Here is a 25,476-nt window from a genome sequence, read left to right as displayed (position 1 = left end):
GGAATTGGGAGGGAGGGACTACTGTATGTTCCGGACTACTGTAAAATAGTACGCTTAAGTTCTCAGTTAAATTTAATTTTTCCACGCGCAAAAGTGTGTTGCATTTCAAGGTAGACCAAATAGTCTAGGCTAAAAGTGGCACATATCCACACACAGAAATATGTTTATTTTTACGTGTATAAAAATGTATTCAATTCCATATAGGCATTCAGTTGGAATTTGATGCAGCTTGGTATAATAATGTCTAATGATTATTAATGGCAGTTTCAAATTTAACAAAATCTGCAGAAATTAATTATTTCTTCTTAGGAAATCAAGATTCATTTGCATTCTCAAATGTTTCTTTTTTATTTTCGTCTCTCAGAAAACTTCCTAAATTCGCAAACTTAGAAACACCTGTGTATTTAGAATTTTCGCATATGCTCTTGTATGCATGAGGCTGCTATATAAGAATGCCTCCACTGCATTTTATCGAGTCTATGGAATAGTTCGTGCTGTAATACAAGCTGCTGTTGTATTACCATGGCTAGGGGTAAACTGCTCATATATAGTTTATTATTGTTTGTGTAGCTTGTAGAAATGTACATAACTAACTTACACAATGTATGTAGCCAACACACGGCAATTTGACAAGCCAGAAGCAATGTCTTCTGGAAATAGTTAGAATTTCTCGGTGGTTACATTGAATCGATATTGTCTTTTTGTATTTCGATCATATTAGAAGAAAACGTAGCTGACCTTTTGTTTATGAAAACCAAATATGTGAATACAACCAAGACAGAAAGGTTTAATAACTTATTACGTAGGCTTACCAGGATCGGTATGTAAATGCTGCCACCTATTGATACAGACTTGTTAAATTAATGAGGATGAAGTGCAATACGTCATCAAAGTGATACTTATCTCTGTAAGCCACTGGTGGTCACGTGACGACTACGCAGAAGTAAGTTGAACTTACTGATTCTGCGCATGATTCATTTATATTTACGTTGACATTTACGTTGACGTTAGACAATCACAAGCAATACTTGGATTAATTGTCTCATTAAACACCCGGATAACAATCACCCGACGTTACAGTGTAATTTAGATATTACCGACAGTGTTTGATATTAGATTAGTGTACGATATTTGGGTGAACTGAACTGTTAAATTAGTAGATAGCCTAGTAAACCTTGGTTTTGTCATCATTCGCAAGGATTCAAGTTACACGTACGGTTCAACAACCAAGTCTACCACGGTCTCATCTTAAGGCATACGACAATCATGAAGGTTAAACCTGAAATCGAGATTGAACAAGACGAGATTTTGCCGACAAATGACCGATTGCAAATATTCGGAGAAAATACATCTATTCACGGAATAAGAAACATCACTACCGGTAACAGGTGGACACGAAGGTATTTTTGTAAATTCTTTACTTTAATTTGTACTTTTTTTCTTAAATTTTTTCTGATATACTGTGGCAATGTATTATAACTAAGAATATACAACGATATTTTAAGAAAAGAAGCTAGAAATGGTAATAAAAATAGAATAATAATAATAGGCCCTACTGGTATTCTATCCTTAGTGGAAAGATTATAATAGTTAAACCAACAAATGGACAAGAACGCCTATTATTTTATTTGCACAAATATTATCCGTTATGTATTTTTTTTACAATAAATTGTTAAATTATATTCCTTTATCCTCTTTATTTTTTGTTAATTGAGTGAAGCGCTGTTGCTCTTTTATTCTGCATGGATTGAAGAATTCGTTCATTTTTGTCTACATTTTTGTTTCTATTCTATTTCGCAGCATAAGTTATATGTAATTATTTTATGTACATATGCATCGGAATTCGCGTAAATAATGTTGATTTAACGTGATTCAACGGTTTAATGATAAATTGGTGATACCTGATACAAGCGTCAAACCACCAAGATACAATGTAGACCAGCAAAAACTACAATTATACAATAACATAAGCAAAATAAATCTTACACATTGTTTACATAGGAAAGACTACCATAAAAGAATTTACATAATGCTGTGACCCGTAAAGATGTGTATGGAGTTTGGCAAGATTCTAAGATCGAAAGAGAGTGAAATCAGTAGGAATATCTGAAAGAGTTGTTGCAATCTCGGTTAATTTCCTTTATTATTCACTTTATTCCAATATCTCGGACCTAAGTTAATTTTTTTCTTTTATGAGATACACTCATCTGTATTTCTAAGTTCATTTTTATTATAATTATATACCGTATCGTTGACATGAATTCGATTCAAGTGGCCCCCTAAACCGTCTCGGCCTAAAGTCAACTCGGCCCCAAATAAAGTCAGTCTAAAGTCAACTCGGCCAATAAAAACCTTTCTTTGAAACAGTCTTTTGCTTCATAAATCATTATGTAAAATATCCAGTTTACAGTCCGTCATTAAAACATTAGAAAGAAAATGGAAAACTTGCGGTAAGTGTTTATATCACAAACAGTAATGAATTCAATATCCGTGTACAAGAATAAAGAAGAAATCAATAGCCTCTCCACCAGTTGCATTAATTGAGTTTATGATTGATAGAAAGCGCAATGTGTCATTCTTGTAGTGACCGCAAATTGAATTTTAATTTGCTACGACGATATAATTTACAAAATCGAAATCTGTACCGTAGTTATTAAAGAAATATCTTCAGCTTTGTCTACACTATCAAACTTTATGCGACAAAAAAATGGACATGATGATGTCATATCACTACCATATTTGTGCATGTCACTACGATATTTGGCCACATCACATTTCTTGTTGTTAAAACTAGTTTGATAGTGTAGACAGAGATTCAAACATATACAGTAGATAGTTTGGCCACACCTTGTTGCTTATTCATCTATGCCTATGTCGAAATCCTACCATGATTATAATACGCAGTCTTCATCAAATGTAACTTCATCTTTAACTACCATTATTTTTTTTTGCCGCCTTTTATTTTTCTCTTCTGTTTTGGCCAAAATTATGTAATGAAATTGGTAAAGCACCAACAATATACATCTCTTTACTCCTTGCAATTAGGTAAAAAAAATTAGCAAAAAGAAAACATTCTCCAGCTTATTAATTATTGCACTTGCAAGCTGCATTTATTTGTTTTGTCATCATTGCTTCATTTGTTTGTGTGTGTCTTTTTTTCAGGGGTTTGCACGTGACAAGTTCTCGATTTTTGTTTTTCTAATAAATCAACTCTTCACTCATCTCATAAATACTTATTTTCATTTATTTTGTATTAGTTTGAGAAAACGTCAAAACTGAACAAACAAAGCTAACATTTACTTATTTATATTTAAATTGTTGAGTACAGTAAATCAATGGCGTGGCTCCTATTATACTCATCCGTATTGATCTCCAGTTCATTTTACACTAATTAAACTTTATTACGCAGCACATTATTCATATACCACCCGTACATCTTCTCGCTACAGTGAAGCCATTCATACGAATTTAAAGCTTTGGTTTGTGCGCATGCGTATTCTTAATTTGGTGAGGCCATACAATGTTCGATTTCGATTTCCCCAGTCGAAACAAAATAAAAACACATTTATCAAATTTAAATTATAAATTCAAATATAAAATGTTTTTTAAAATGTTGGATAATCGCAATCGTCCATTACTATACTAAACATTGAGAGAAAAGGGAGGAGAGGGGGGTGAGAGAGGTACCATTCCAACAGGACCATTTGCAGAAAGTGTCTTCGTTGTCAATTTTTCCATTGACATTTCTAATAACATTCACAAAACTGCTTAGGCCATTTTTTTTTGGAAATGTTATAGTTGAACTTGAACTGGTTTTTAATGAAATTCTTTTTATTTTTTTGTTTTCTACTTTTTAAAATTAAAAAATGTTTTAAAACGTCCATTATTTAAGTTTTTTTACAATTGTGTGTTTATTATGTGTTTCCACAGGCTTTTGTGGACGGTGGTGTTGTGTGTTTCATTTGTAACTCTGTCATATCAAGTGTATTCGTCTGTTAATACGTTCTTGGAGTTTGAAACAAACACCAAATTTCAGCAGAAGTATAGAGGACCACAGGAGTTTCCAAATGTGGTCATTTGCAACTCAAACATGTTAAGGTATTATCATAATTGTCATTATTACTATTACAATTAAATTCGTACCATGTGAACTAGGACGTAACTTAACGTAACGTGTGAAAGAGTTTTGCATGTTACAACAATGTAAATGTAGGTACATGTGATTTAACATGCTTGTGCTTCATGCAAGTCTTCGTGTTGCGCTGCGCCCTCGTGGGAAGCAAGCTCCAATAGATATAGCACGCGGTGTTACATTGATGTTATATTACATGCCTGTGAAGATTACCGACTTTTTTTTATATCGATGTAACAAGAAAACACTTCTTTCAAACGTTCGTACCAAGGTAACAATTTGTTAAATGCTAGAGATCGTATACGTGTGAATGGGATAAGTTTGTTTCTTGTTCTAATAGGGAATTACATTACTAAAAGGATATATACATCGCTGCAGTCGCGTGCTCAAGTTAGTGTTTACCGACCAACCAACCGACCGACCAACTGACCGACATAGTGAGCTGTATAATTCAAAAATTTTGAATCCGTACCTTTAAATTTTTTTTCTTAATTGCACACAACAACGGAGAAACAAAGGCTCTCTTTGATCAATAATAATTTAAACGTTGCATTCCTCCTTTTGTTACCATTGGAACCTCTCGACTCCCTTCGTTGCTACCTCATGAACTCTTTCTGTCGCTATCCATCGACTCCCTTTCTCGTCTCTAAACCTTGATTTTGATTATATTCTTTTTTAGATCACCGTCAGTAATGACGGACTTTGGAGGTCTTCTTAGCTATTAAAATTATGGGCTACTGTATCTTAAAACACTGTTTCCGTCAGTCAGTTTCATAAAAGAAAGTCGCGGACCGCCATTGGAGTTCGAAGATGAGTTCCCAGGCGGCGGTGACGTCAAGACATTTATTGAACGAAGCGGACATCATATCAATTCAATGCTGAGGGTGTAAGTGAATATTAGTATTAGTTCCACTTTTTAATTCCCTAGTTTGTCACTTTTATCCGACTAGCCATCAACGTAACTTGCTTTACTAAGTATTTTCTGCCAATATAGGCCTAATGTTATTACTATTTTTATGTGTTAAAAGAGGAAGACATATCGACACAAACACACAGATAAATGCTACAATTTTGAATCGCTTTTTACGACCGCTTTTTGTTGTGTTACTAGATGCTATTTTAATGGGGAACCATGTACAGCTGATGACTTTAAGAAAACGATAACGAATTATGGTCTATGCTACAGATTTGTACCGCCATCTAGCAACCTTATCAACGGAACCGGTAAGATTAAAATATCATAATGTTCATTATTGTGGATGTTACTTGAATTGGACAACTTGTGCAAACGTTTTGCCATAAAAGTACGATGAATGGCTTCAACATTAAAACAAAAAAACATATGCAATGCAATTTTAGCTATATTCATTTAATGACTATTAAATATAAACATTGCCTATCTCCATTTAAATTTTTTACTTTACATTACAGTTCTTTCACGTAAATAATGTTTTTTTCGATCCAATTTTTGATCACAATGAATAACTATTATTTCATATACAAAATGGCATAAATTGAACAAAAAGTTAAAAATCTTTTTCTTTCTAACATAATTATCTTCTGTACTGACACTTGTGCTCAAGCTTTGTTCGGATTAATGGTCTTTGAGATAGGAGACATTGGTCGTTCAACTATTATGTGCCATTTATTCCTGGCGGGCCAATTTAATTTGATACTGCTTTTAATTCATCCTTTATCTTTTTTCCATATTTTCAACTGGTCTTTTCACTTTCTTGTTATCCAGTAGAGCTAATTTTACAGGTGTATTTTCTGTGAGTCCTATTAGATGACCGTACCAGTTTAACATTCTTCTGTTTATCTTCCGACTCCATTTTTCCAGTTTACTATCCAAGACGCCAAAACAAAACACACTTATTTTTGGAATGATCAATAACCAGTGTGCATAATATTAATTTTAAACGTATTTATTTATTTATATATTCAGGCACGACATACGGGTTATCATTGATTTTAAATGTAGAGAAATATGACTTCTATTCAGCACCGAGAGAAAATATTGGATTTAGAATTTCTATTGCGAGCAAACACGACATTCCAGATTTACAATCTTCTGGTATTGACGTTTCAACGGGAACACAAACACAAATTACAATTAGAAAATCTAAGGTACGTTTTCACATGCAGTATAAATATATACAAAACATGACGACACGACTGATGGATGACATAATATGCAAAATAGTTCCTATAATGAATTGAAATCAATTCCGATCCTATTTGAAATTGTCTGCATGTGTGATAATTATTAGAGTGCCACGTCACGAGCTAGCACCTTGTGTTATCGGTCATCGCCTGGACCTTCATTGAGTGGAGAAGCATGTCCAGTATCTCCGCATTCGAAATAAAGGACGACTTTCACCGAGAACCATATTTTGACAACGTATTAGGGATGTACAAATTATTTCAGAACATATTGCGAGATTTACGATATGGCTCAGTAAAGTTGTCTTTTAAGCTAATGACCTAGTAAAGGTAACAAGTCATCGAACGTTTGAAGTTCCTTAATAGTATATATAAGTTAATCAATTGTCTCATCAACAGGTTGTTAATCTACCTAACCCATATGGTGAATGTATTGAAGAGGGCGCTCGTTCGCTTAAGTACTTAAGTGGACCTTACACACAGAATAAATGTCTTATGGAATGTGAATCAGAGTTTATGGTTCAAAATTGCTCTTGCAGAGATTATTATTTACCAGGAGGTTTGGACTATTTAATTCACTTATTTAAAACACTTAAGTTTAAGATAATGATAAACTAGAGAGGAAAAAAGTGATTCTTATTTAAAAGGAAAGAGTAACTGTTACAACAATAGTTATATTGTTATATCCTTAATTTGTAAAAAGTGTAAATTTAATTATTGGATAAACATTCAAGATTTATCCACATTTAAAGAGTTCAATTATTAAAAAAAACTATATTATTTTATATTATATATATATAATATTGCGTTGCGTTATATTATATTTTTTTTTTCATTTTTTGCAGGACAAAATACCCCATTTTGTTCACCAAAGCAAATATCCGAATGTTATCTCCATAGTTACAGTAAGTATTTTATACATCAGGAGCATTATATTTCAATGAATATCAAGTATACCAACTTTCTATAAAAAGAATGTCTAATGATCACATCCATCTTTATCCATTCTGTATCAATTCATCCGTTAATAATATTTAATAATAATAATTATAATAATAATAATTATAATAATAATAATAATAATAAAAATTTGTACAGTGCACTTCGCCACCAAAGGTGCTCAGGCGCTTTTGAATGCTTATAGTATGCAATCACCTCAGATTAAATGCACAATAAATATGCGAATTTAAATTAAGAGGAATTAGGCCTATGACTATATGTATAAGCCTGGAAAAAAGATGAGTTTTTAATATTTTTTTCAAATTAAGTTAGTACATTGGCGAATTGAGATGGGCAGTGTGTTCCAGAGTCGAGGAGCAGATTCACAACCAATACAAATAATATGTTCCAAACCCCACCGATAGGCCAATCATTAACCAGGTGTATAATTCTTTCTCTTTAAAATAATTAAAGACTGTAATGAACTTTATTCCAGCACATTTTTTATCTATGAGGAATGAAATATGTGATTGTCCGGATGAATGTATACAAGAGGTGTACAAGACGTCGATGTCGTTCAGTGCTTATCCATCGAGGGGTGTTGCAGATATAATGAAAGTGGCAGATGATATAGACATGATAACATTGGCTTTAGGATGTTCTATCAGGTTTGTGAACTGGTTAAACAATATTTATCAATAAGATATCAGTAATCAATATATCAGTAATCAATATGATATCAGTAATCAATATGATATCAGTAATCAATATATCAGTAATCAATATGATATCAGTAATCAATATATTAGTGATCAATATGATATCAGTAAAAAATATGATATCAGTGATCAATATGATGTCAGTAACAAATATGATATCAGTGATCAATATATTAGTGATCAATATGATATCAGTAATCAATATGATACCAGTATTCAATATGATGTCAGTATTCAATATGATATCAGTAATCAATATGATATCGGTAATCAATATGATATCGGTAATCAATATGATATCAGTAATCAATATGATATCAGTATTGAATATGATGTCAGTAATCAATATGATGTCAGTAATCAATATGTCAATAATCAATATAATATCAGTAATCAATATGATATCAGTAATCAATATGATATCGGTAATCAATATGATATCGGTAATCAATATGATATCGGTAATCAATATGATATCAGTAATCAATATGATATCAGTAATCAATATGATGTCAGTGATCAATATGATGTCAGTGATCAATATGATATAAGTAATCAATATGATATCACTAATCAATATGATATCACTAATCAATATGATGTCACTAATCAATATGATATCGGTAATCAATATGATATCGGTAATCAATATGATATCGGTAATCAATATGATATCGGTAATCAATATGATATCGGTAATCAATATGATATCGGTAATCAATATGATACCAGTATTCAATATGATGTCAGTATTCAATATGATATCAGTAATCAATATGATATCGGTAATCAATATGATATCGGTAATCAATATGATATCAGTAATCAATATGATATCAGTATTGAATATGATGTCAGTAATCAATATGATGTCAGTAATCAATATGTCAATAATCAATATAATATCAGTAATCAATATGATATCAGTAATCAATATGATATCGGTAATCAATATGATATCGGTAATCAATATGATATCGGTAATCAATATGATATCAGTAATCAATATGATATCAGTAATCAATATGATGTCAGTGATCAATATGATGTCAGTGATCAATATGATATAAGTAATCAATATGATATCACTAATCAATATGATATCACTAATCAATATGATGTCACTAATCAATATGATATCGGTAATCAATATGATATCGGTAATCAATATGATATCGGTAATCAATATGATATCGGTAATCAATATGATATCGGTAATCAATATGATATCGGTAATCAATATGATATCAGTAATCAATATGATGTCAGTAATCAATATGATATCAGTAATCAATATGAAATAGACCCAGTGGAGAGTGTATGTGTCTATAGAAAAGTGACATTTTAGGTGTAAACATAAACGAAGAAACAGATATTGGGCTAAATCCATTTCACTTCATTTCGTCAATAATAACAACAGGCAATTTGAACAAATCAGAGATGATTTGTTTATAATTATTTTATTCGTTTATTCGTTTATTTCGTTAAATTCGTTTATTGATTTCAGTAAACAGTCCTCGTATGACCTGTACGACAAAGATGTGGGTGATGTGTTGAACTTGTACATTTTAAATACTACAAGAGATGCCATGAATACAGTAAAACCAGCAGAATACCAAGTCGGCAACAGTGACATGTGGGGTTGTACTTCGTTGTTTGAGTTCGTCCTCTACGAGTTTGTATATAGTATTAAATACATCGTTTCATCGCAACTTCTAAATATAATGTACATCGGCTATTTATATAAAACCGATCCAGAATATTCAAACGATCCACAATATTCAACCGAGTATAATTCGTTGATATATTTTGAAATAAAAAATATAACTGAATTTTACATTGGGGAATTTGGCCTAGATGTAAACGTACAAAGTGAGCTGAATAAGTGTGGGGCTCAGCTTTATGATCCTGAAGGCTGGAACAACACGATGGGTGACCAGGTTTATGATTACATGTTTGATGTCATTTATAAAGATCAGTATGTATATATAAACGATCTGTTTGTCAAAAAGTTGGAAGTGTTGATACAAGAAAACGACATATTAGAATTGGCTACAGAATTTATCAGGTAAAAGCATTTTTAATATTTTATTTTATTGTAACAGTTAAGTGAGTTTAATTATTCTAAGTTATTATTAATTCTTCTGGATATATATGTTTATAATATTTGGAAATGTTTTATTAGAATTTTCAATAACTATTTTGACAACCATAAAATGTCAGAAACTGTACAACTGTAGGCTAAATTGTGTCTAAATTTTTTAGAGATAATTTCGCTCGAGTACATGTTTACTTTGAAACATTGAAAGTGGAAGAACTGATTGATCAACCGAAATACAAACTATTTTCTCTCATATGTAAGTATATTATTTTAAGCGTGGTTCCCACTAGAACGCAACGCAACGTAACGCAGCGACGTATCGACACAAAGTGCTGTATTGCGTAATCACAAGTGGTAACCGACGGAAAACATCGCATCTTTGATTTCACGCAGACGCAAACACAATTATTGGAAGGACATTTTCTTACGTTGCGTAGGTTGCTAGTGAGAACAAAGCTTTACGGTGGGCTGACGTTCATTGCGTTGCGTCAAAGTGGAAACCATGCGTAAAAGTCTAAAAGTTAATTTAAAATTTAACATAATTTTTTTTGTTCAATTGTCAGATTCTTGTAAGCCTACTCTAAAGCTTGGTTGCCACTAGCGACGCACCGTAACCGACGCAACCTAAGAAAATGCCCTTCCGATAATTGTGTTTGAAATCAAACCTGAAACTTTGCAGCACTGTTGCGTCGTCGGTTCCCACTTGTGATTACGCAATACAGCACTTTGCGTCAATACGTCGCTGCGTTGCGTTCTAGTGGGAACCACGCTTTAGTCTTACGGTATTTAGTGTAGTACAACACCACAATAGATTTTAGAACTAGCCGTTTCTGCTTGCTCACAGACTCGATTTCTAAGTCCTGCTTCTTATTTTTTCAGGTGATTTCGGTGGTGCTCTTGGGTTGTTCTTCGGAGCAAGTATCGTGGCAATATTTGAGACGATTGATTTCTGGTTAATTCAGGGTTACAAAAGAAAGAAATCAACAGTAGAGGTCATTGCAACTTGAACTCAATATTGATAACAAAGTTATCCAAAATAAATAATAAAATTGTGACTGTGGATTGTAGAAGTAACGTAATGACGAAATAGAAACTGATGTTAAAATACATTAGATCAACAGTTTATTTGAGAATACAATGTTTAATTAAAGTGTTTCTTGTACTAGTAATTAATTATATTTAGTAAATAATGGAAGTGAGAGTTACGTGATTTTCAAAGACCAGTGGCGGATCCAGGATTTTGAAATAAAGGGAGCCCGGGGCCTAAAAATGGTAAAATGAAGTGCTGAACTTAATTTGATGTCCTATCTTTTGCATTACCATTTGCGAAATGTAGCGTGGGGGGAGGATTGGTCCACCTTAAATCCGCACCTGACTTAGTAACTCACTTTTTTGTATTGATCTGTGTAAATTAAATTGGAAATGATAGACTAAATACTATACTAAGAATTGATAAACTCTTTGTGAATTTATATTAGCGGATTAACTTAAATTATATAATGCATTAGTTGTATCTATATTGGTCATATTCATATGGTTGTCTATCTGGAGTTCACGCTCTAATTCAATAATGTTCGAAAACACCAAACTAGTTTTTAAGATTCATTCTTTTTTATTATTTTATTTTGTTTTAAGTAGCATAAACGTAAGGCCTAATCAAATGTTGTAACCCGCAGTGAAATACAGTTAAATATATGTAGAAAAGTATTTAGAATATTCATCATTGGTTATCACTAGAGACGTAAGTTGACCAATCACAAGCGATGGATTATTTGAACTGTCGCTTGTCATTGGTCAACACGCTTGCGTCCTAGTGGGAACCAAGCTAGCGGTGAAAGCCTTTAATCGATTGTGTGGTAGAATTACATCTTTGTTTATATAGTTTTATTAGTTATTGATTTCAATAACTTATACATCAAAGCACAAGACATTCATTTAAAGTCAATTAGCACTATCTATCTGAATATAATACAATCTAAATTACCAAAAATGACTTACACGGCGTCACTTTCCTTTTAATCATGGACCAGCTCTTAACCATGTCCATGGTTTAATTGAAACGAAATTAATAACCATACATAACATGAGATTGTTAGTTATAATATACATTATTAAAACGATATTAATTTCATAGCAATATCCGTTTAATAAATTTTACAACGGAAATATTGGTGAAATGTAATATTGTTGACGATTTTGTTGGTGATGTAACGTTATTGTTATAGCTGCTTTCTTATTGGATGTTTTGATCCGCAGTTGGTGATTTCAGTGTATTCATAGTGGGATACTCCCACCGTGTTGGCATGTTGTACTCAGTGTATGATTTACTCTCTAGGTCTCTCTCTCTGGCGTGTTGGTACAACTTGCATATTGATACTGTACATAGTCTTCGTATTTTGTGTTGGTATCTTAGCGTATTTATTGGTTTTCATCATACTGATTTGGCATTTCTGGTGGGGTTTTTTACGACGTTCTCTGTATCATTATTGAGATAAAAAATAGAAACACAAACTGGAAAGGAAAGCTTATCTGATTGTTTCCAACAATTTGGAGAAAATACGTCAATTCACGGACTACGAAACACTACAAAGAGTAACCGAAAAGGTGTTTTTTTCTCAGAATGTTTAAATGGTCAAGTACAGCTAAAAAATCTATTCATCATCATTATCGACCTATAGTTTTATAATTTATTTTGATTTTGTAATTGATAGTAGTTCAAACAATACCCAGTAAATACTTTTTTTTAAAATATAATTATATGATTTCTGTTAAGCTTAATTCCCACTAGGACGCAACGCAAATGAATTGACCAATGACAAGCGAATAATTCATCTCTTGTGATTGGTCAACTCACTAAAGCGTGGTTCCCATTAGAACGCAACGCAGTGACGTATCGACGCAAAGTTTCGAAAAATAAAAAGGTCGAAATTTGGCCATTTTTGGAAAAAATCCCTTACTATAGTACAGGAATTTTTTCCAAAAATGGCCAAAATACGGACTTTTTAAAATACTGTTATTATGCAATAATATTGCTATATATGCGCATATATTGCGTTATAATCATCTTATAGACGTATAGTTACCATTTATGTCGAAAAATTAAAAGGTCGAAATTTGGCCATTTTTTGAAAAAATCCCTTACTAATAGTACAGGGATTTTTTCCAAAAATGGCCAAAATACGATCTTTTTAAAATACTGTTATTATGCAATAATATTGCTATATATGCGCATATATTGCGTTATAATCATCTTATAGACGTATAGTTACCATTTATGTCGAAAAATTAAAATGTTGAAATTTGGCCATTTTTGGAAAAAATCCCTTACTATAGTAGGCCTACAGGGATTTTTTCCAAAAATAGCCAAAATAAGCACTTTTTAAAATACTGTTATTATGCAATAATATTGCTATATATGCGCATATATTGCGTAATAATCATTTATGTCGAAAAATAAAAAGGTCGAAATTTGGCCATTTTTCGAAAAAAATCCCTTACTATAGTACAGGGATTTTTTCAAAAATTGCCAAAATACGCACTTTTTAAAATACTTTTATTATGCAATAATATTGCTATATATGCACATATATTGCGTTATATTCATCATATAGACGTATAGTAACCATTTATGTTGAAAAATAAAAAGGTCGAAATTTGGCCATTTTTGAAAAAAATCCCTTACTATAGTACAGCGATTTTTTCCAAAAATGGCCAAAATACGCACTTTTTAAAATACTGTTATTATTCAATATTATTGCTATATATGCGCATATATTGCGTTATAATCATCTTATAGACGTATAGTAACCATTTATGTAAAAAAATAAAAAGGTCGAAATTTGGCAATTTTTCGAAAAAATCCCTTACTATAGTACAGGTATTTTTTCAAAAAATGGCCAAAATACGCACTTTTTAAAATAGTCTTATTATGCAATAATATTGCTATATATGCACATATATTGCGTTATAATCATCTTATAGACGTATAGTAACCATTTATGTCAAAAAATAAAAAGGTCGAAATTTGGTCATTTTTCGAAAAAATCCCTTACTATAGTACAGGGATTTTTTTCCAAAAATGGCCAAAATACGCACTTTTTAAAATAGTCTTATTATGCATTAATATTGCTATATATGCACATATATTACGTTTTAATCATCTTATAGACGTATAGTAACCATTTATGTCGAAAAATAAAAAGGTCGAAATTTGGCCATTTTTCGAAAAAACCCCTTACTATAGTACAGGGATTTTTTCAAAAAATGGCAAAAATACGCACTTTTTAAAATAGTCTTATTATGCAATAATATTGCTATATATGCGCATATATTGCGTTATAATCATCTTATAGACGTATAGTAACCATTTATGTAAAAAAATAAAAAGGTCGAAATTTGGCCATTTTTCGAAAAAATCCCTTACTATAGTACAGGTATTTTTTCAAAAAATGGCCAAAATACGCACTTTTTAAAATAGTCTTATTATGCAATAATATTGCTATATATGCACATATATTGCGTTATAATCATCTTATAGACGTATAGTAACCATTTATGTCAAAAAATAAAAAGGTCGAAATTTGGTCATTTTTCGAAAAAATCCCTTACTATAGTACAGGGATTTTTTTCCAAAAATGGCCAAAATACGCACTTTTTAAAATAGTCTTATTATGCATTAATATTGCTATATATGCACATATATTACGTTTTAATCATCTTATAGACGTATAGTAACCATTTATGTCGAAAAATAAAAAGGTCGAAATTTGGCCATTTTTCGAAAAAACCCCTTACTATAGTACAGGGATTTTTTCAAAAAATGGCAAAAATACGCACTTTTTAAAATAGTCTTATTATGCAATAATATTGCTATATATGCGCATATATTGCGTTATAATCATCTTATAGACGTATAGTAACCATTTATGTCGAAAAATAAAAAGGTCAAAATTTGGACATTTTTCGAAAAAATCCCTTACTATAGTACAGGGATTTTTTTCCAAAAATGGCCAAAATACGCACTTTTTAAAATAGTCTTATTGTGCATTAATATTGCTATATATGCGCATATATTACGTTTTAATCATCTTATAGACGTATAGTAACCATTTATGTCGAAAAATAAAAAGGTCGAAATTGGGCCATATTTCGAAAAATCCCTGTACTATAGTACCGGGAACTTTTCAAAAAATGGCCAAAATACGCACTTTTTAAAATAGTCTTATTATGCATTAATATTGCTATATATGCGCATATATTACGTTTTAATCATCTTATAGACGTATAGTAACCATTTATGTCGAAAAATAAAAAGGTCGAAATTTGGCCATTTTTCGAAAAAAACCCCTTACTATAGTACGGGGATTTTTTCCAAAAAATGGCCAAAATACGCACTTTTTAAAATAGTCTTATTATGCAATAATATTGCCATATATGCGCATATATTGCGTTATAATCATCTTATAGACGTATAGTAACCATTTATGTCGAAAAATAAAAAGGTCGAAATTTGGCCATTTTTCGAAAAAACCCCTTACTATAGTACAGGGAAGTTTTCAAAAAATGGCCAAAATACGCACTTTTTAAAATAGTCTTATTATGCAATAATATTGCTATATATGCGCATATATTGCGTTATAATCATCTTTTAGACGTATAGTAACCATTTATGTCGAAAAATAAAAAGGTCGAAATTTGGTCATTTTTCGAAAAATGGCCAAAATACGCACTTTTTAAAATACAGTTAATATGCAATAAAATGCGCATATATTGCGTTATAATCATCTTATAGACGTATAGTAACCATTTATGTCGAAAAATAAAAAGGTCGAAATTTGGCCATTTTTGGAAAAAATCCCTTACTATAGTACCGGGATATTTTCAAAAAATGTCTAAAATACGCACTTTTTAAAATACTGTTATTATGCAATAATATTGCTATATATGCGCATATATTGCGTTATAATCATCTTATAGACGTATAGTAACCATTTATGTCGAAAAATAAAGTAGTCGAAATTTTGCCATTTTTGGAAAAAATCCCTTACTATAGTACAGGGATTTTTTCCAAAAATGGCCAAAATACGCACTTTTTAAAATACTGTTATTATGCAATAATATTGCTATATATGCGCATATGTTGCGTTATAATCATCTTATAGACGTATAGTAACCATTTATGTCGAAAAATAAAGTAGTCGAAATTTGGACATTTTTCGAAAAAAACCCCTTACTATTTAGTACAGGGATTTTTTTAAAAAATGGCCAAAATACGCACTTTTTAAAATACTGTTATTATGCAATAATATTGCTATATATGCGCATATATTGCGTTATAATCATCTTATAGACGTATAGTAACCATTTATGTCGAAAAATAAAAAGGTCGAAATTTGGACATTTTTCGAAAAAACCCCTTACTATAATAGTACAGGGATTTTTTCAAAAAATGGCCAAAATACGCACTTTTTAAAATAGTCTTATTATGCAATAATATTGCTATATATAGTAACCATTTGTGTCGAAAAATAAAAAGGTCGAAATTTGGCCATTTTTCGAAAAAAATCCCTTACTATAGTACAGAGATTTTTTCCAAAAATGGCCAAAATATCGACTTTTTAAAATTCAATTATTATGCAATAATATTGCCATATATACACATATATTGCGTTATCATCATCGTATAGAGTCATAGTAACCAGTTATGTCAAAAAATAAAAGGGTCGAAATTTGGTCATTTTTAAAAAATGGCCAAATTATCGACTTTTTGAAATTCAATTATTATGCAATATTATTGCCATATATGCGCATTTATTTGGGTATATCGCAAACTTCATATCAAAATAGTATTAGAACTACAAAAAAAAGCCTATTCAAAGTTGTATTTACAATACAGTAGGCCCTACTTCCAAATCATAATTTTTTGTACCATTTGTTTTTCTTCACTCCTGAGGACGTCCGAAAATAATGTATTGATCTAAATTTTTCAGAACTACATACGTGGTGTACCAAAAACCTTTGATGGTTTTTTTCGGGTGGGGGAACAATAGGCCTACTTAAATATTCTAAATCGTAATTTTTCTGCTATTCCTGCCTCACTGAAATATTTGTTACCCTTTTGCATGGTATACAGGCGATATCTTTAATACACAAAGAACATGTATGTGGGTTCTATATATGCTGCTACTGCTGACGTGTAAAGTCACTTACGATCGATTATCCATGAAGTGTCATTAATGTTTAAACACGTACATTATGCTAGGCACGTAATCCGCTGTGATGACCTCTCGTTCACAACAATGAACCGATAACAAAACCACGTGTTGTGTGTGAACAAAAAACAACACAGAAGGTTATTGGCTGATTTCCGCGTCTCATATCGAACGAAACAAACTGCGTACGTGCGCTCCTACTACACACGCCGTAAATATTACTATAATAGTACGTCAACTGCTGTGTGTGTACGTGAAAACATTAAATTGTTTTAAGTGTTTAAAATCATCATGCTGTGTCCAGATCACCATTTATCTACTGTACATCATCACTGTTCTTCTATGGCTGGTGTTCCTTCATTCTTAAAAAACCTCACATGTGGAGGATTGTCCGCAATCATAGCCAAAGTTGCCGTGGCACCTCTTGAGCGTGTCCAGCTGTTGCTGCAGGTAGGCCCTAGTTATAATATTATATAGGCTATAGGCCTAGGCCTAAATCTATTATTTAGGCCTAGTAGGGATAGGCCTAGGTCTTATAGTATAGGCGACTATATAAAATGGATTTATTAGTAACAACAGTCCTATTTAGTATTATTAGTAGGCTAGTACTAGGCCTACTACTATTAAAGCTAGGCCTAGGCCCTATTTAATTAGTAGAAGAAGGTTATCAGACGATCGGGACCACGGACGATCGGGCCCAGACGATCGGGCCCACTTCAAGACGATCGGGCCCAAATCGTGAGACGATCGGGCCCATCAAGGGTGAAAGACGATCGGGCCCAGAGACGATCGGGCCCAGACGATCGGGCCCAACAAACAAGACGATCGGGCCCAAAACATTCTCAGAAAATTTTAAAAAATAAATACGCGAATACAAACAACACAATAATACTTAATAGCAATCAAATCAATCACATTTATTCATAAATCGAGAGTATTGGTAAGAAATTCTTAAAACCAGTAGTGTTAATTAGGGGAAAATTATGATAAAATCAGAAAAAAATCTAATTAACCTTTTTAATTAAAATCCTAATTACGCAAGAAAAGCACGTTGACACTAGCAGTAGGAATTAAAAATGATGAAATGTGGCACATTATTTTATATAACACAAACGACTATCGGGCCCAACGCTAAGACGATCGGGACCAACTGTTAAGACTATCGGACCCAACATGGTTCTGAAAACACTGGACGATCGGGCCCAACTGGTATGACGATCGGGCCCAACGCTAAAGACGATCGGGACCACGTTTTCTGGGCCCGATCGTCTTGGGCCCGATCGTCCGTGGTCCCGATCGTCTGTTCCCCGTAGAAGAATAGGGTAGGTGACCATCCATACTACTAGTACTAGGCCTAGCCTAGGCCCTATATTACTAAATACTATTACTATATTAGGCTAAGACCTAGGTTAGGCCCATATTAGTATATCATTTCAGAAAAAATGACAATGCTGTGGGTATCAGTGGCTGGATCTCAATAGAGATACAAAAAAAAAGCGAAAAGCTAAATCAAAACGATAAAGTAAATTTTTTTATATATATATTAAGTGGACCAGGCTAAGTCTATGCCAAGATGGGCCTACCTAGGCCTAGTTATTTAAACAATAATATAAATTAAATCTTTTCACTGTTTTATATAGGTGCAGCCAACACTTTCAATTCCACCAAACAAAAGATACAAGGGACTTATTGACTGTTTGGTTAGAATTCCCAAAGAACAAGGCTTTTTCTCACTATGGCGCGGTAACACTGCCAATGTCATACGCTCTTTTCCAGCACAAGCCCTTGGTTTTGCTTTCAAAGATAAATACAAAGTAATATTTCTTGATGGTGTAGACTACAAAAAACATTTCTATCGCTACCTATTTGGTAATTTAGCCGCAGGGGGTGCAGCTGGTGGGACAGCGATGTGCTTTGTTTACCCTTTGGATTTTGTTAGGACTAGACTTGGCGCGGATTTGGGTAAAAATGCCGCAGATAGAGAATTTAAAGGACTATTAGATTGTGCAAAACGGATATTTTATTCAGATGGCGTTATTGGATTTTATAGGGGATTTTCAGTTGCGATTTATGGATTTGTACTTTACAGGGCTGCATATTTTGGCATTTATGATACGCTGAAAGAATCTTTACCAGAATCGAGAAAATCATCTATAGCGATCCAGCTAGCAATTGCAGAGTTTGCGATGATATTTAGTCAGATTAGTTATCCGTTTGATACAGTAAGGAGGAGGTTGATGATGCAGAGCGGTAAACCCAAGTCTGAGATGCTTTACAAAAGTGCAATGCATTGTTGCCGCAAGATATACTACGAGGAAGGGCCAGAAGCGTTCTTCAAAGGGATTGTTTCAAACTTTTTGAAGAGTACAGGGAGTGCATTAGTCTTGGTCATGTATGACCAACTACAACAAATTATTTGAATGCAGAATTTAAACAAGATCAGCGACAAATGTATTTGAAATGGTCCGAGGCACAAAAATACTGGGTTTTTTTTCTGCACAAAAAAAAAACAAAGCTACTGTATGTTTTGGGAAAGATTCAATAAGTTACACTTCTATGAAGTTAAAATGCTTTAACACAGCTGAAAATACATGGCATCAAACATCATTGGCTTGTGCTGAAGGGAAATAACTGCACCTTCCCACCCCAAAGCATTTTAAACTTTCTTAAGTCCTTTACACAACCCCAAAACCATGCATACTGTGTAGCAGGTTGAGCTTCCCATACTATAAAATCTTATATCATGGAGCAATAGGTCCGTGTTTATACAAGGTTCTGAATAACTTTCAGGTTTGTAGCACAAAAAATGTGCACATTTATTATGAATATTTCTGGCAGGAAGTACTACAATACAGCTTTTCCTTCCTATAATTGTAGCTTGCAAAGACCCTAAGCGATAATTCATATTGTTATTCATAAATTAATACTGCGTATTGTTTTCTTTTTTCTTTGTTTCTTTTTTTCTTTAACCCTCTTCATAGTTTATAGTGTTATATTTATACACAAGAGCCAACTCTTCAATCAAACTTTAAAATCAGTCATAATAAATTTTTTTTTAAGTTTGAAAAAGTAAATCTTATTGAATATTTCAGAGATGGGTTCAGCTCATAATAATATGGTCAGACTAATTTGAATAAAACAATTTTAATTGCAAGTAATATAATTTATTTATGCCATATTTTTTTTATAACCAAAGTCATATTCAACAAAATCTGTTTTATAATGAATAGTTAATCCTTATATATTGGGTTTTTCAATAAATGAATGCTATTGACTGAATGCAATGAGGGATTGTAGCTTTAATATGTTATCTTTGTATAGTGGCACAGATTGCAGTTACTTGTGTGTTTTCTATCAAAACAAGCAATGAACCTTAAGCTCTGTCTACACTATCAAACTCTATGTGACAAAATAATGTGATGTGCCCATATAAGGACATGATGATGTCATATCACTACCATATTTGGGAATATCACTACCATATTTGGGCACATCGCACTTTGTTTGTCAAACTAGTTTAATAGTGCAGACAGAGTTTTATACGAGAAAATGGTGCAATATTTTCAATAAATTCTTTATTTATATAAAAGTAAATGGTGCTAAATATAGCATGTAATGACTACATTGTTTATTTTGGAATCTATTAAATGTTGTGTTATACACTTTACTTAAATTCAATGTTTGATTTTGTATTTATTTCACCTTTTTAAATAAAATTAATGGAATTACTGTAGTATTACTTTTAATCTGTATACTGCAATCCATACAATTTATAATATAATAATATATTTTAATCCACGGGGAGTTAAAGAACATTTAAAATAAAAAATCAACTTTTTAAAATTTACTTTTTGCCACCTTTGTTAATTCTTGAAAGTTTTTCTTTTCGTTTCTTCAGATGTTTAGGTACTTTAGTTTTTCTCTTTTCACGCTTTTCGTCTTTAACTGCTTGTTTTCGTTCCTAGAAATAGATGTTAAATATTAGGCAAAATTTATTACAGAAAAGATTTGAACAAGATTTTTAATGGGTTTATTTTATTTAGGTCGTAGACAGTATGTGGCACAACATTCTTCAAAATTGTAATTTATCCACAACACATGATTGTTTAGATTATTACAAAAACATTTAGGCTTGCGTTGCCTTAACACTTTTTCAACTCTGACTATGACTTTGTATTTATTTTAACTACATTTTATGAGGGCATTCCATCTAGCCGAAGCTGATCATTAAATACAATTTAAAAATATATATGTATTATAATAGAAGTCTTTGAAAAGGATTTCAAATTAAACTTTGAATTAAATTATTTTTCCATTTGAGAGACGGTTTTTAGCTACGACTAAAGCTCTGTCTACACTACCAAACTAGTTTGACAAAAAAAGTGTGATGTGTCCACGTATGGTAGTGATATGCCTTAATATGGTACTGATATGACATCATATTCATATATGGGCACATCACATTTTGTTGTCGCATAAAGTTTGATTGTGTAGACAAGGATTTAAATGAGGAGTACTACATAAAACTGTGACCCGTAATAACGAGTGGAATCAGAATTAAGTTTCTTGACCGTAACTGACCTTTTTAGTATTTGGTGATTCATCCCTTGACCTTTGGTGTTTATGACTTTGTCTACTTTCTGTTAGACTGCCCTCGCTCTCCTCGTCACTACTACCAGTGTCGCTATCATCTATTTCTTCATTTGTTTGTTCTGATAACAGTGCTGGTTGCTGCCAAAATAATAATTAAATAAGTTTATACGTCTTTTACAAACATGTTTTGTTAAATTCATTAAACTATTTCGCAATTCATTCAAATTGCGAGCGTTCACAAAATGTCCCCTTTATTTTAAACCATTAGTTTAAATGCATTTGAAAAATTAAAAACTATTTCTTAGCCGTTACTAGGGTGATTTAAAAAGCAAAATATTTAAGAGGTGAGTTGAGATTTGGTGGCTAATAGTGATTTACCTGTTGTACACCACTTAAGTCTGGTTTCATTCCAGTTAACGTACTGTAATATATCTGAAAGAAAGAATAACATTGTAATTGTATATGGTTATTAAATATTATTAGGTGATCATTTAGAATAAAATGATCACCTATTGTTATTGTATGAAATCTTTATTTATTTTTTTTTTATTTTTTTTATTCTTTCTGTACACTTTTTGTGTAACAAATATCTCAAAAAGTTAAATGTCAATGATTACCAAAATTTCACAATGTCTTTCAAATACTGTAACCTAGTCATAATAAGCTTTTCAGCGTGATCACTCAACCGTGACGTCATTTATACGCCATTTTGTGAAATCACATTATGAATCATATTTCCATAATTCATTATCACATATTAATGAAATTTACTACACGTAAACTTCAGGTAAAGGTAAAAATATTAGCAAATAAAAACTTGCGCGTTTCAAGGTCATTCGCGTGAAATCGCGCGTTAAAAATTTAAAAAGCTCAAAATTACGTTTTGATCAATTTAGAGCATAAATTAGGCCATTTGCATGTTTTTAAAAATTACTGCGCAAAAACGTGTTTTTGCGCGTGCATACATAGAAAGCTTAAAAAATACCAATTTTTTGTACAAATTGCATCCTAGTCATCTTACTTAGTACATTCACTAAATTTGAGTCCATTCCGACTTAAAATAACGCTATACGAGCACGTTCAAAATGACAAAATGCGCACATTAATTGTACAAAAGTGCTAAAAATGGTAAAAAATAAGGCCTTTTTAAAATGAATATAACTCTTCAGAATGGAAGATGACCCCCATTTTTTTAAACTTATTATGGAAGTTAATGAGTTGTAGATATAAATGTATATACCCATTAGACATACAAAATGGTATGACGTCATCATTTGGCCACATGAATTTTAAATTAGGGTTTTTTCCCATTTTGTCATAGACCACCATATTCAACAGAGCGTAACTCGCTTATCTGTGCTCGATTTTTTTTTTATTTTAAATATATTCTACCTCAACCAATGATGTTACTCATGAGTTGCCAATATTTTCATTTCGATGACGTCATCACGTCTTAAAATTTGAATAATGGTGGTTACGTAATTTCACCTACAACGTATAGTTGAATTCCTTACAGCTCTTCTGAATTAAAGTTGACCTTGATGTTTATAACTTATTATGAGAGCTGGTGAAATGTAGATATGAATGCATATACAAATTAAGCCTATCGAATGTTATGAAGTTATCATATGGCCAGTTGAAGCAAAAAAGTAGTTTTTTCATCTCTTTCGTCAAAGTTATACAAATTTCAAAAGGCGCTCACCGCGCTTCTACGTGCCAAATTTTCTTCCAATTGTTATATTTTATTGCTCAATTCATTATCTTTCGATATTGGTATCCACAAGTTTATTTTCATAATGTCATCAGTACCAAAAAGTTAGATCATGTTGTGTGTCCGTAATTTCACCAATTCTACACTGTATATAGATGTACAGTATATACTGTACATAATGTATATGGCATATAAATAGGCAAAACTCAGCACTATAAGCGTATAATAGGATGGCATACATCAACATTTTCCGATTGTATGTTAACATACGTGCATGTTTATTAATATTAATGTCAATAAAATTATAAAAATGATCACCTATAATTCGTCAAAGTGACGAATTAAATTCTAGTTAATCTTTTCCTTGTCCAAACTCAAGAATATCATATATTTTTATCTTCAAATATTGTGACTTTCTTGATTCATTGTTTCACCTTCATTAATAAATAAAACAATAAGAATTATTATTAATTTTATAATAATTATATTAACCTAACCTCTTCGCCTGCTCCACCTTGTATTTTTAGGATATGTTTCTCATAATCATCTACTTCATCAAGAGTTCTTGGAATGTACGTCTGTTTGAACACCTGTAGAGGGCAGCAAACAATCATATTAAATATATGAATATCATTGAAGAAGATACATGCAGACAAAACAGACTAACAAAGACTAAACACACGTGCAGTGGTGTATTCAAAGTTGAATATGTTGAGATGTTAAAATTATAGTAAAGTTATATATATATATATATATATTCTATCCATTCCATGAATAGGCCGGCCTACTTAAACATTCATCAATTTTTAAAACACAAACTGTGAATTCTGAGAGGCTTATTAAAAGGATGAACCATGAACATAATTTTCAGAAAATATCTTAAACTAGAGAAATATGCTTACCCCTTCATCTACTTTTTCTTGTTCTGTGGGTTCATTTTCGGACCGTTCAGATGCAATTTTCATTGCCTGTAAAATAGAAAAAAAAATATAATAATTTCCAGAGAAGTTAATTATCAACTTCAAAAGAAGTCTGGGATGTTAGTGTCACTACCGCTAGGCGTAAAAAAGAATTGTTATGTTGTCCAAGCTGAGAATAAATTAGAAAACGGTCAAATATTATTTTTATTTGTAAGAGCCGGTTTCTACTGAAGAAGAATACGGATTTAAATACTTTTTTCAAGGCCTTATCATATCATTTTCATATCATAAATTCCATGTATACAGAGAGTGAGTATTACCTTTTCTATATAATCATCAACATTATTTGCATTAATATTAGGATCAGTTACGAAATCAAACAGCTCCCTCATTGTCATTGTACAGACACCCTTTTTACGGAAAAATTCTGTAAAAAAAAAAATGTAAAAAACAATATGAAATGGATGAATGGTAAATGGTAAAAAATAAGATAAAAACAATGTATACAGTAAGTAGAAATATTGACCAGATAAAATATAAAAAACTTAGAAAAAGGATAGAGAAATTATTGGTTGAAATTTTTGTGATTTCAAGCGTGACCACAATGTTTTCTCAAGGATATCAGGGACGTCATTTATTGTACGATAAAATAGAGTGGTTGAAACAAATTGTTATTTTAAAAACTTTTGACTGAACAATATGCATTCAACCATAACTGATTATGAGTAAAACAACCATAGTATTAAGGGTTGGGTTGATAACATTTATGGTACAAGAAGAATGAATGAATTTCCACTAGGATATCAATGACGTCATTTATTGTATGGTGAATTAAAGTGGGTGAAACCTATTGTACAAAGTACAAATATAAACAAAATGAATAAGAAAAATATAGCTTAAAGATATATTGTCCCCCTGAAAAAATAATAATAATAATGTTTTTGTTGAATATGCCATTTTAATTTCACATAATAGTTATTCACTTTG

At 31.7% G+C, this 25,476-nt stretch overlaps 4 protein-coding genes across 5 annotated transcripts in view; 3 read left to right on the top strand and 1 right to left on the bottom strand.

Moving 5' to 3' along the window:
- The first annotated feature begins 84 nt into the window (after positions 1–84).
- On the top strand, positions 85–4,924 carry LOC144854006 (bile acid-sensitive ion channel-like). The gene is made up of 3 exons (XM_078711890.1): positions 85–1,400; positions 3,931–4,098; positions 4,812–4,924. The coding sequence occupies exons 1-3, from the start codon at positions 1,267–1,269 to the stop codon at positions 4,855–4,857; spliced, it is 348 nt and encodes a 115-aa protein (XP_078568016.1). The 5' UTR covers positions 85–1,266; the 3' UTR covers positions 4,858–4,924.
- On the top strand, positions 4,907–11,734 carry LOC144854003 (acid-sensing ion channel 1-like). The gene is made up of 9 exons (XM_078711885.1): positions 4,907–5,018; positions 5,244–5,356; positions 6,078–6,259; positions 6,695–6,854; positions 7,141–7,200; positions 7,731–7,902; positions 9,461–10,021; positions 10,219–10,310; positions 10,934–11,734. Exons 1-9 carry the CDS (start codon positions 5,008–5,010, stop codon positions 11,059–11,061), a joined length of 1,479 nt encoding a protein of 492 aa, XP_078568011.1. The 5' UTR covers positions 4,907–5,007; the 3' UTR covers positions 11,062–11,734.
- Positions 11,735–17,409: 5,675 nt separating this feature from the next.
- Positions 17,410–19,685, top strand: LOC144854171 (ADP/ATP translocase 1-like). The gene is made up of 2 exons (XM_078712067.1): positions 17,410–17,715; positions 18,906–19,685. Exons 1-2 carry the CDS (start codon positions 17,557–17,559, stop codon positions 19,683–19,685), a joined length of 939 nt encoding a protein of 312 aa, XP_078568193.1. The 5' UTR covers positions 17,410–17,556.
- Positions 19,686–20,924: 1,239 nt separating this feature from the next.
- The window catches only part of LOC144854164 (serine/threonine-protein kinase RIO1-like), a 107,916-nt gene continuing 103,364 nt past the window's right edge, over positions 20,925–25,476 (bottom strand). For both annotated transcript variants that reach the window (XM_078712060.1, XM_078712059.1), the window contains 6 exons: positions 24,810–24,916; positions 24,472–24,537; positions 24,067–24,159; positions 22,237–22,290; positions 21,847–21,996; positions 20,925–21,226 (listed from right to left, as the gene is read on the bottom strand). In XM_078712060.1, coding sequence (XP_078568186.1) covers positions 21,110–21,226; positions 21,847–21,996; positions 22,237–22,290; positions 24,067–24,159; positions 24,472–24,537; positions 24,810–24,916 — 587 coding nt within the window. In that variant the 3' untranslated portion in view covers positions 20,925–21,109. The remainder of the gene's footprint in view (positions 21,227–21,846; positions 21,997–22,236; positions 22,291–24,066; positions 24,160–24,471; positions 24,538–24,809; positions 24,917–25,476) is intronic.

Source organism: Antedon bifida, chromosome 10 (genome assembly GCF_963402885.1).
Source record: "Antedon bifida chromosome 10, ecAntBifi1.1, whole genome shotgun sequence".
In the NCBI taxonomy this organism is placed as follows: Eukaryota; Metazoa; Echinodermata; class Crinoidea; order Comatulida; family Antedonidae; genus Antedon; species Antedon bifida.
Note: the sequence above shows the minus strand (reverse complement) of the source record. Positions and strands in the feature narration are given on the sequence as shown.

Bases quoted from the DNA above. Each gene is read 5' to 3' on its own strand.
- LOC144854003 (XM_078711885.1), top strand. The intron at 5,357-6,077 runs GTAAGATTAAAA...TTATATATTCAG, and splicing joins CAACCTTATCAACGGAACCG to GCACGACATACGGGTTATCA. The intron at 7,903-9,460 runs GTTTGTGAACTG...TATTGATTTCAG, and splicing joins GCTTTAGGATGTTCTATCAG to TAAACAGTCCTCGTATGACC.
- LOC144854171 (XM_078712067.1), top strand. From the start codon at position 17,557: ATGCTGTGTCCAGATCACCATTTATCTACTGTACATCATCACTGTTCT. The intron at 17,716-18,905 runs GTAGGCCCTAGT...TGTTTTATATAG, and splicing joins GTGTCCAGCTGTTGCTGCAG to GTGCAGCCAACACTTTCAAT.
- LOC144854006 (XM_078711890.1), top strand. From the start codon at position 1,267: ATGAAGGTTAAACCTGAAATCGAGATTGAACAAGACGAGATTTTGCCG. The intron at 1,401-3,930 runs GTATTTTTGTAA...GTGTTTCCACAG, and splicing joins GGTAACAGGTGGACACGAAG to GCTTTTGTGGACGGTGGTGT. The intron at 4,099-4,811 runs GTATTATCATAA...ATTCTTTTTTAG, and splicing joins TGCAACTCAAACATGTTAAG to ATCACCGTCAGTAATGACGG.